Source organism: Haliaeetus albicilla, chromosome 13, assembly GCF_947461875.1.
Source record: "Haliaeetus albicilla chromosome 13, bHalAlb1.1, whole genome shotgun sequence".
In the NCBI taxonomy this organism is placed as follows: Eukaryota; Metazoa; Chordata; class Aves; order Accipitriformes; family Accipitridae; genus Haliaeetus; species Haliaeetus albicilla.
The window spans coordinates 857,590-869,746 of record NC_091495.1 but is presented as its reverse complement, the minus strand read 5'-3'; the positions used below and the strand labels follow the sequence as shown (position 1 = coordinate 869,746).

At 35.7% G+C, this 12,157-nt stretch overlaps 1 protein-coding gene across 1 annotated transcript in view; it reads right to left on the bottom strand.

The window, feature by feature from the left end:
* Nucleotides 1-12,157, bottom strand: part of LOC104320245 (maltase-glucoamylase-like) — a 45,988-nt gene that overhangs the window by 21,933 nt on the left and 11,898 nt on the right. The window contains exons 9-22 of the mRNA XM_069799804.1: nucleotides 11,948-12,073; nucleotides 11,370-11,501; nucleotides 10,575-10,694; nucleotides 9,803-9,916; nucleotides 8,952-9,036; nucleotides 8,196-8,313; nucleotides 7,508-7,679; nucleotides 6,423-6,539; nucleotides 5,910-6,064; nucleotides 5,246-5,330; nucleotides 3,777-3,833; nucleotides 3,084-3,208; nucleotides 2,382-2,470; nucleotides 237-286 (exon numbers count right to left, since the gene is read on the bottom strand). Coding sequence (XP_069655905.1) covers nucleotides 237-286; nucleotides 2,382-2,470; nucleotides 3,084-3,208; nucleotides 3,777-3,833; nucleotides 5,246-5,330; nucleotides 5,910-6,064; nucleotides 6,423-6,539; nucleotides 7,508-7,679; nucleotides 8,196-8,313; nucleotides 8,952-9,036; nucleotides 9,803-9,916; nucleotides 10,575-10,694; nucleotides 11,370-11,501; nucleotides 11,948-12,073 — 1,545 coding nt within the window. The remainder of the gene's footprint in view (nucleotides 1-236; nucleotides 287-2,381; nucleotides 2,471-3,083; nucleotides 3,209-3,776; nucleotides 3,834-5,245; nucleotides 5,331-5,909; nucleotides 6,065-6,422; nucleotides 6,540-7,507; nucleotides 7,680-8,195; nucleotides 8,314-8,951; nucleotides 9,037-9,802; nucleotides 9,917-10,574; nucleotides 10,695-11,369; nucleotides 11,502-11,947; nucleotides 12,074-12,157) is intronic.

The window sequence follows — 12,157 nt, the reverse complement described above, 5'->3', positions numbered from 1 at the left end:
AAGTGGCAGGAAATTGAGAATCTTCAAATATTAAAAATAGTTAGGGGGGAAAAGACAAATATCAGATTTCTATCTCAGTCAAGTGACAATACTTTGAAATGGCACTTTGTTAAATACTCCATTTTTTTTGTAAATATTTTAGGAAAATAGGGAGGGGAAAAAAAGAATATCCATAGAAATTATTATTAATTAAAATTGGAAATGAAAATCAGATCCTTTAAAAAATATATACTTACATTGGAAACTTTAAAGTCATAGGAAATGTAGGATTTGCTGCTAACGGTATCTAAAATGTGGAGAAAGAAATTACAGCTGCAGTGCGGAATGAGACAGCATTAAAAAAGGAAAGCTAGAAGACCAAAAAAATGCAAATTACTATTATCATTACAGTTACGTTCAAAAGCTACTTCACTGAGCAGCTGCAGGACAAACTGCAACAATCTATGAAATCCTAATTATTTTTTGAAGAGGGAAAAATGAGCATCAATATTTAACATTCTGCCAATTCAAATCTTTTGTTGAATTGATGCAGAGCATGGATATTTCTACATTTTCCTGAAATTCAAATTTTTGGGGGTAGTCTTTTCAAGTTCAGAAGTTATCTATCGCGTCATGATGTCACATGCCGCTGGGGGTGCCAAAAAGCCACCTAACCTGCCCATTTTTGCCCCATTCATTGTGTGTATTTCTTTTCTCGTATTGTTCGTGTCCTTAGAAAAGTATTTCTTGTTACTTTTGATAGCCTTTCCTAGCTGTCATAATCCACTATTCTTTTCCAATTATTTTTCTCTTAGATGAAGGACTATAAACTCTAGTTAAATCAAGATACGTTAACACCAAATATGTGCCATTTTAGTATATTCTTTTGGCATATTTTAGTAATTTGACGTGGTCTGCTCTCTAAGGTTAAGGAGCTTCTCCTAGTTTCTAACCTACATTTTATTTCAGTATGGCTAAATAAAGCTCAATTATTTTTCCCATTTTTTGGAAAACCTCATTAAGTTTCCCATTCACAGCAGCCTACAACAGGGTATGAATTACAGAAGACCAGGTCCATCTGAAAAGCAGTAGTATTAACAGAAATATGCCATAAACTAAAGCCCTTTGCTCTTAATATTACAGCTGATCGCAAAAAAAAACCCAATAAAATCTCTCAAATAACAAAATTATTCTTTTTCTTATTGTTATATAGTAATAGTAATAAAAAATAATCCATCTTTAATACAAGCTTGAGTGTTTTCTAAAATGTCTTCCAAAAACCATGCCAGATTAAAAGTTTAAACTGCTTTCTGTCTTCTCTAGAACATGGATATTGAAGGACAAAGGCTTCAAAAGCACCTGAAGGATTTAAGAATCCAAAGTTATTCAAATCTAATGAGAACTGGATGCCTAACTGAAACCTCAGAAATACCTTAAAAAAATTCAAGGTTGGTTGTTTTCCAAAAATACCTTCACCTCAAGATTAAAAGAAAAAATCACAGTATTTTTGTTGACAACGGTCTTCCATTGCTCTGGAACCACGTCTGCTTTTCTTGGACACACCTGTATTCTGATGGCATTCATTTTCACAGTAAGAAAAATGAATTTAGCCTAAAATTTAAGTTTTTTACTTGGGTTGAATTAAGTTATGACCTTAGTATTACACTAAACTTTTTTCTTAAAAAGGATGTAAATTATTTGACAGAAAAACACTTGGGAGTTGAATAGTATCGATCCCAATTCATCACAAGAGGTTGTGGGGCTTTGGTTTGATTACTTTAGCTGAAAAATAAGTTTTCAGGCAGCTATTAACAAAAAGTGAGATTGGAAACAACACGTGTAGCCTGTTCCGCTTACTCAAATTCACAGATATGCTGTGGGAACCAAATACCTTAAAAAATTTGGGGTTCAATAGCACACCTTTTAAGTTAATAATGTTTTTGCTGATTTCCCAAGGAATTTAACTAATTCTGAACCATTCCTTAACTGTATGAGTGTTTCATCTTTGACTGAATCTTCTTGTGAAACATGGATTATGTGTGTTCTTGTACCCATTGAAAGTCATTTGGGTGCATAACAGAAAGTCTATTGATTGCGACAGTATGGTTTAACAGTTGGTAAAATCTTTACATGTGTAAGACTATTGTGAAATCTGAACAAGAAAAAAAAATAAAAAAAATTAAGATTGTATTTTTCCACTTGATGGTGAAAAAGTAGTAATAGCTTGTCACATATTTAAATTCTTAAGATTTTTTTTAAATTAAAAATATTTAATGTTAAAATTAATTTTTTTATTATTATTTTATCCTCCTTCCATGAAATCAGTTCAATGATTCAAATCTGTGAGTGTAAATATTTGGGTTGTCATCATTACTTCACTATAACAGTCGATAAAGGCTCACCTGTCGATTCTCCATCATCCCAGAATAACTCCCCAACTGCTTCGTTATTGTCATCCAGTGCAATGATAAGTCCCATAGGATTCTTACGGCTGTAGAAGAAAAACCCAACAACACGATTTTAGACGTATAATAAATATCTAAGCAGGCTTTAATGTTCATATTAAGTGTATAGCGTTCAGCAGGGTTTCAAAACTTTGAGAACCGTCTTGTATTAGTCCCTGGCTGTTCAAGGTTTTCGTGTTCAATGATTTTCATGCAAACAGAATAAAATCCAGGGTGAGATTAGAATGTTACGTGAAAAAAAAACAAACCTGTGGTTAATCATTAAACATTTTGTAATTAAACATTTACCATTAAACATTTTGTCGTCAGCCATGGCAGTGAGTGGTGACTGACAGTTATTCCCAAATTTCAAAATGCAAATGCTAAATATTACTAACTAATAATACAACTACAAATACTATGACAAATACTACTACTACTAATGTAATATTGTAATGTAATAATGTAATACTACTAATAATACTACTAATAAAAAGTTATAATTTAGTAATGATTAGGATAATAATTATGATGACGATGACAATAATAATAATAATAATAATAATGCATATTTTTCTGCAGCCAGGTGGCCTTGAGTCCATTCTTGAAATCACATTTCATACCAATTTAGTGAAGAAAATGTTCAGTCTGGAGATTTACCTTGCCACTGTTGTGGTGGCCGGCTGTTGGAAAGGGAAGATGTAGCCTCCTCTCAAGTGAAGCCCCATTTTGTCTGCGGGAAGGTACATACCTGTCCACTGTTTTCTCAACCAGATTTTTGCGCCCTAATTAACAGGGATGAAAAAGGAGGAGGAGGTTGCATTACTCACTGCTGCCTTAAATCCTGAGTTTTATCTTAATTCTTCCTTTTAGTCAAAGGTTTCAGCTCTGTGAATTTCCGTATTGCTGCCGATGGTCACGAAAGTCAAACCGCCACAGACCAGAATGCTACAGAATGCTACGTACGTAAGTAACTCTTATTATTTAATTTCAGCTTATTATTTCAGTTTATTATATCAGATTATTTATTTAATCATCAACCCAGCAAGAGCAAGTCCTCCTGGGATATCTGAAGTGAACCATGTCCCTTGCCCACTGACGAGAACCACCACCACAGCAGTGGGAAATTTATTTCCAGAAATGACATGAGCAAGAGCTAATGGCAAACCCCTTTGTGCATTATTAGTAATAATATATTTTGCTTATCTATAGATATATGTAGATATATATATGCGCCCTTTGCTTAAGTTTTTGTTCAGCCTGGTCCCCCTAAATCCTGAACTCAACCCACAGCTACGTGACCTTCTCACTTGGACATTTAGAAACCCCCACCCGATTACCCTACTAACTTACCGAATCATAATCGTACCAGACTGCATCAGGGATATATGCTTGGATGATGTCCACCCCCTGGAAGGGGAACACAGAAATTACTTTCACATTTGAACCTACATTAATCTAATGTGGTGGAACAACCCTGGGTGGCCACCATGTGCCCACCCAGCCGCTCTATCACTCCCCCTCCTCCACTGGACAGGGGAGAGAAAATACGACGAAAATAAGCCAAAATTTCCAAAAATCATAATAAAGTTGACAATGAGAAAACCATCAATATTTCCCCTCAGGTTTTTGTTTTCTTTCATGGTTTTCTACAATGATGCCCCAAAAGGAAGATAATAATCCAGGTATAATTTCAGCAAAGCTGTAAGTTACTGTTTGTAATCCAAAATTGCAGCGCTGCAAACACACCACCTCAGAGTGTATTCACAAACATTGTTAAATCTTCTTAATTTTACTTTTTTCCATGTTGGCTGCTTTCAGGTACTTGCTGCATTTAAAAAATGTTTTGTTCTGCTAAACAGCATATGCAGTATGAGAATTCATGAGCATTATGTACAAGATTTTGCAACAGGAAAAGCAATGATCCGTATTTTTCATCATGATGAATCACAGGTAAAGTGAAATCAAGTGGGAAATAAGAAGCTGACTCTGAATGAAATGCAGAGGTGATGCATGGAGGAGGTGAAGCAGAACTTTGCAACAGAAGAATCGGATTCCCAAAGGATGGGAGAACAGAAGTAACACAGCAATATAAAAATAATGGTACGAAAAGGCGATTTTCTATTTAGACAGTGATAGAAGTATGTTGTGGCCTCTCTTTCAGCAAATGACAAAAAAAACCCAACCCACTAAGTTTATGAGGAGTCTAAAAACAAGCATGTAATTAATATGCTAAAAATGTAAATTAAAAGAGAAAATGGAGTTTAAGGAGAAAATTGAATTTAGAAAAAACTGAATTTAAGGAGAAAGTTATATTAGAGAAAATGGTATTTAATATGCATGAAAGAGGGATATAATCAAAGTTTATAATAAGACACATGTTTCCACTGGAGATATATTAAAGCTAATGAATAAGGGGCTCTTTGGGAATGCTCTTTCCAGTTCTCACCAAAGACATTTCAGGCTAAAATAGGACCAGAGCAAATTTATTAAGTTCATCAGGGAAATGGAAGACTCTGATTTTCTTTTTTTTTTTCCCCCAGCTTAAAAAAATTGAGAACGAGTGTGATTTCAGGGGAAGTAAATATGCCCTAAATAGGGGAACTCTGACTTCTAAGCTGACCAATATCATCCCAAGACTAAATAAGGTAGCAAATCCGAAGGTAGTTTCATATCAAGGGAATAAAAGAATGAGGGGAATAGAGAGTTGAGAAATTTAACTTGTTGGGGCTTTTACTGCAATTCCCTGCAGAAAAGGTGGCACTGGTGACTCAAGGTGCCCCCATGAATTTATTACAAGGCATCAAGAAAGTGAGACCTACTGGATCGAGCACAGGGGTGATGAGGAGCCCAGGACCCCACAAGAACTGCTTATCCACGCTCCACGTTGCTTCATCGGAGTAAAACCTAAGCAAATAGGAAAGCAGCAGCATAAATTGCACTTACTAATTAATAACTTATTAATTGTTATCATGAGGAATCCTAATATTTCAAGGTATTGGTTGTCTAGAATCACTATTGAAAAGCGTTGTATGGTGATGCCCCAAGACTATTTTTGGTGGAGGCAATCTGAGCTGAAGAAAGTAAATTCACAGCTTATTAATTTCATATGTATTGATTATGCACATGCATAAGTGTGTCTGGGAGCATCTGGTCTTAATATAGTTCTAGTCGAGAGTTTCAAGAAAATAAAGAAAATAAAGGTGAGAAAATAAAAATTTTAAAATATATATCCCGATGGAGAATAATTTCATCAGCTGCCAATGACATTTCGTAACCGACAATAATACCAGCGTGCGTGCAGAAATTACAGATAGGTTTTGATGACTTTCCCCATTACTCCAAAATGGTGTTTCATGAACATAGACATCTGTACATATGATGGTGGGCAGCATCCTCCGCAAACTAAGGATGGTTTTAGCGAATCCCCAACAGCGTCTGACCTGTCCAAATTATTTTATTCTAGTATTGTGAAGGTCAACTTACTCGTGGAGAACCGGCCGTGCCACCGTGTCTCCTTGGGTATGAGCTTTGTAGAAGAGCGTATATAGGTAGGGCAGCAACGTATAGCGAATATTCAAGTAGTGCTTTGAGGATTTCACCAAAACTGAATCAGCTCCAAAGGCGGCTGGATCCTGGGGCTGAAAATAAATATATTATTATGATCGCTGTTGCACAGAGGGTTCAGGGTACGACTGACAGGTGCAGCCAAAAATCAGGGTGGTAGGACAGAGAGCAGCAAGCGCTTGCTCCTCATTGTAGACACCACCAATGGGGACCAAGGGTGATGTCAGATGATGATTTCAGAAAAAGAAATGATGTCAAATGCATTCTCTGGTGCCTACAAAGCCAAACCTTTTGGAGGGAGGATTTCCCAAAGCGTAAAGTTGTACCAATTTCAAACCAGATGGCTATTCAATGATCAGTGACATAAATTTAATTATCAGAATAGAAATGCGTACCACAAAACAAATTTTCGTAGCAGGATATGCCACTTACTATGCATTTTTCAGTATTGTGATTCCTGGAAAATGGGTAAAACGCTCCCACTTGCATCCATCGTCTGCAAAGTTCTTCTGTGACATCTTCGAAGAAACCACAAATATCTGCTCCGACCTTAAAATAAAACCAGAATGCATTGTTTGTATGGCACACTGCGTCTCCAATCTCTACCAAAGAAACTCCAAGGACCGAGTTGCAGAGATCTTTTTTCAATTCATCCCTGATTGCTAACGAGGGTAATAGAGTCATTCAATATTATTTCTACATAAACTCTTCCAAATCTCTCATCCATACCTAAATTGGCCCATTGTATTCTCCTCTGGTTGAACCACAGAATTTCTGAAGTTTCTAAGATGTTTTTTGCAGCAGAAGTACCCAGGTAAATACAGGATTTTCAGTAACATCAGAATTCCGCTATTAATTTTACAGCCCAGCATCTACACACACAGAATAATTCAAATATAGGTAGTATAGAAAATCAAACTGACTACAAGCTAACACTGCTATTGGTGTCTTTCTCCCAGAGATTTATCTTCTTCTTTGGTGCTAATATGCATACAGTAGCATAATAGTCCAAAAATCAAAGAAATTCAAAGCCTGAAAAGGAAAGCGGGCATTTCATTAATAAGTGGGTGTTTAAAGAGCTTCACATCAATCACTAATGAATGACAAATAGTAGAGGCATCAGGGGGCTGGAAACATATAAAATAATATATTTGATAGCCATATACCCACATACTCAATAAACAATAGAGGGAAATGGCCTAAAGCTAAGATTAATTATTCCTGGGGGAAAAAAATGTTTAAACCAGACTCCTAAAGGGATTAATTTAGAAGGGGATTAAAATTTATTATAGGACATTAATTTATTATATTATATTTTGCTTTATATTAATTTAAATAATTTATTCCTAGATTTATTTATAAATATTTTTATATATTTTATATAATTATTCATATATACATGTTTATTTATATAATTTATTATTATTATTCAGATGGGCTTATACATATCAGGCTTGATCAGGTATCATGGATACACGTTTGTTTTGAAAAGGTACCATAACTGACTGTTTTCATACATAAGGGATTCCAAAGAGGCCAAATTCCAGCATTCCAGGTATCGCCCATTTTATGTGGTCCCACGTTGCTGCGTTATCTCCCAGCCAGTGTCCAGCATACTTTCCCGATCCAGCAAAAGTAGACCTCGAAAGAAGGAAGCTTCGTTTTCCAGGAAACAAACTTTCAATAGCTCTGAAAGTAAAAAAAGGTTGGAATTAGGCAAAAAAAAACCTAAAAAAAAAAAGTTGTGGGGATGAGTAGATTTGTAATAAGGAAAGTTTCTATTAATTTTCATTTATTCATTCACAATGATAAGCAAGCTAAGGACACAGGCTCCCTTAAGTTTAACCAGGTGTCTATTAACTAAATTAATTTTTTTTTTCACCTTAAAGAATCTTTCTGTAAGTTTTTGCTTGCCAACCTTCATCGTATTTGAACTCCAAATAATAAAGCTCAGGTCTCCTTTCAGCTTCCTTTATGCATAGCGGCATCGCTGAAATCCAACACTAGGACTTTGAATTTCGATTCAGAATTCAATTCCAATTTAATAAAGGTGATTTTGAATGCCCAAGGTTCAGCCCTTTGTGGGAAGACTGACATCGATCCCCAGATCAGGTTCCCTGGGGAATGAAATTGCTGCTTCTCTAAATAGAGGCCATACGCTCTACTCTGCCCTTTTTGGTAAAGATATTAAGGAGGATTCCTCACCGTTGTGTTGAGAGAGTCATAGAATATCCATAAAGGTTGTGAACGTCATATTGTCGTCCCCACTTCTGCACTGCATCCATACAGAGCGTCTTGGAATACAGGAGTCTATCGACAATATCTGCAGGAAAATGGTTCGGAGGTGCATTTTAATTGATTTAATTATTTTTTTTAATTAAATTTAATCAACTTAATTAAAGGAAAAAAACCAGTATTTCTATTCTTTTCCTTCATGCACATTCATGACATTTTGGCCATTTTCTCAGTTTGGCGTTTGCATTAACCCCAGTACTCCAAGGCCAAAGCGGTAAGTGCTCACCTGTGTCATACAACGTTACTACAGGTTTCCAGGTTTATTCATCATCTTTCCTTTAACAAAGACTATTTCTGTCTTCAAAATCTCCATATCTCACAGCGATCAATGTAGAAATAGCAAAATAATTCCCCAACTGCTGCTCAGCCATGTGCAAATGCGGCTTTGCTAACAGGGTGGGATTTAGTGGCCTGATGCTATTTCAGTTTTTCAATTTAATAAATTTAAATCCAGCTTCAAGGTGGATTTCGCATGCAAGGAAGGACTCACCGAAAAACTACACCCCAAATTTCTGAATAATTTGATCTGACTGTGTACCAGCAATGACCAAATTTCTGACTTGATAAAGAATTTAAACCTTTTATCTGACAGGACAGTAATTTACTGTCAAAAAATAAATTTTGATTTATTTTTTTTTCACTCCACAGCTAAAGACACAGACTTACGGGGTGTGAAAGGAGGATAGTTTAAGTTGTTCTGCTCACAGCCGGTACTTGAGCCTTGAACAAAGTTGGCTACTTCATTCATATCCTGAAAAATTGCAAATTCGGTTTTCAAATGACAGCTATAACATTTATTCGTAACAGCAATATATCTTCAGCTTTCAGCCAAATATACTGTCACAAACCCACTTGCGGCAACTATGGACTTGAGGGTGCAAGAAAGATATAAGGAATAATATTCATAAGCTGCTGAACTCCTCATCCAGCAACCAGGACATTGATTTACAAAATAACCCAAGGAAAAAAAATAAAAATATCTTACTGAGTGTCAAAAAGATGATTTTAAGTGGCGATGGTGGTACTCCACCCAAACTAGAGAAATAAATTACTATAACTCTTCCTAAATCCTGCATTAAAAACAAAGATTATTTGTTCTGGCCTGAGAAAAATTACTTTCCTGGGTTAAAACCCGAAATCCTACAGAGTGTTCATCTTTTTGCTAGAGGGAAAATAATTTCTCCCCAAAGGTACCATCTATTAAAAAAAAAAGCTAGTGTAGTAATTATGATCCTGGTCACAGTCAGTTCTTGGATAAATTAAATTACCTTAAATACACCTCTACTGAAAGAAGCATGTATCCAACGCATTGGATAAATGCAATTTCTAACAAAATCCCTCCGACACCAGAAAAACAAGGATTTCACCCAAGTGCATTGAACGCTACAGAAAAGATACAAATCCTACGTGGATTTCAGGTTTTTCTCAGTAAATCTTCCTTCGAGTCAATGCAGACTAAAACCTGACTTGCCATTAGCCAATTTTTGTAAAATGTGAAAATTTTGGGATTTACTTACGATCCAGATCCCGTCGTAGGGCACTTGGCTGTAAAATATTTTGCATTCCTCCACCCACCAGCTGGTGCAGTTGGGGTTGGTGAAGTCTGGGAAGACGGTTCTTCCTGGCCACACCTACAATTAAAAAAGGGAAATAATTAAATTAAACTGTTGATGACCTCACAGAAAGATTAAAATGCTCAGATTTCCTTCAGATTTCTGTGAATTGCTCTCTCGGACAACCATTTGGGTATAAAACCTCGGGATTATTAGTTCTGCAAGACAGCGTTGATATAGTGTTCAGGAGAAGGTTTTTGAGCTGTAAATTGCAAGAGTGAATTATCATTATTAATTAATATTATTTACCATTATTAATTAATATGAATTACCATTATTAATTAATATTAAAGACATTCTTACTAATTTTACACGCAGAAAGTGGCTTTGTTCACTTCTGAGTTCTAAACTCCAAAGCCACTTTTAAAGTCAAAATTATTTTTAAGTTATGCAAGTTTTACAATAAGCAGCTGCATTTCTAAACCTATTATAAAGAAATTTTCAAAGCAGTAAAGGGGGAATTGCTCTCAGAACTATTGAAAATAAACAGATGCTGGCTGCCCGTGTCTCCCAACCCTTCAAAATCACTCGCTTTTCTTTCTGAAAAATCAAAATGTAAAAAAAACATTAAAAAGCAGGAAATATTACAAAATATTGAGAATTGCAGAAAAATGGAAGATTACCCTGGCCCAAACTAAACGGGATTTGGGCTCCGACTTCATAAGGGTTTTATTACCTCTCCAATTAACGGTGTTACTCCGTCTGACTTGTTAACCCAAACTTTCTTGCTTTGTCCCCTCTCATAGGCTTGGTAGGGAGAACCGTCAGCGAGAGCCTCTGTGCTAATAGCAGGATCCTAAAAAAGTGGAAAACCACACAAAAGAAAACCCTTCTCTCCACCAATTATGTAGAGCCCAGCAACTACACGTAAAGATGTCTCGTGTAACAACATACATAATTTTTTTTTAATTATTATTTTTATATACATATATAACTGTTACATATATACAATAGTTCTCTCCACTGATTACATAGACCCCAACAGCTACACGGAAAGGTGTCTTGTATGACAACATATATAATAAAATAATAATAATTACATATATAATATATGTAAGACATATAAAATATATACACATATATAATGTGTATATTTATATATATGTTTTATATATATAATGGTTCTTTCCACCAATTACTGATTGTCTCCATCAATTATGTAGAGGCCAGCAACCAGAAAGATGTCTCCTGTAACAACATATATATAAATACATATATACACACATATATAAAAAATACATAACATATATAAAATATACATAATGTACATATAATGTATATTATATAAATTATATATATAATGGTTCTCTCCACCATTATTGGTTCTCTACACTGATTATGTAGAGCCCAGTAGCTACATAGAAAAAAGTCTCATGAAACAACATACATATTAAAAAAATATATATAAATATATAACTTATTCTGATAATGATATTATTTAAAACAGAAAAATAAACAGCTGAATGCTTACCAGTATGATAATGTATTTTTGCCCATAGTCATGCATGTAAGTTTGAAAACTGGGGAGGTCTTTGAAATTCACTTTGTCGTAAGTAAAATCTTTCCTCGCTTCCATGTAGTCGATATCCGTGTACTGAACATCCTGGGAGAAGGTGGGACGTTAGACGTGATGCTGAAGGGTCCCGGCCACAGCACATCTTCTCAACGTACTGCATTTTGATTAAAATTCCCAGAAAAGCAACTGGATTTGGACACCTACAGTAGTTTTTTAACAGCTAACCATCACTACACTGAGGAAAAAAAAATAGCTCCTGATGCTTTTTAATTTTTCAGGGCTTCTGAGAGCTTAAAGTGAATTTGCGTGCTGGGGTTGACCTCAGCGGTTCACAGGTTAGGCCAAAGAAATGTGCGTAACATGGAAATAAATGTACCGAGCTGGAAACTTTCAACCGAAAAATTGCTTCCACCAAAAAAAAGGAGTGAATGACATTTAAAACCATTCAGCATTTTATATAGAAAACTGTGCAGCCAATGAAAATGGATGTAGCTGAAAAGAGGGGGGGGGGGAACAAACACATTTTTACTCACGTAAGGGAGCCCGATTGCTCTGTTTCGCTCCACAACAGCCTTCACCTTGTCAAGAGACCCATAATCGTAGCGGCTGAGGTGAAATCCCAGAGTCCAATAGGAGGGCAACGCCGGCAACCCTATGAGCTGGAAATTAAAACCAAGTATAACGAGCGCCGTCGGTCTCCTCTCTTTGGGTCTGATTCCCTAAATTCTCCAGTTATCTCTCAA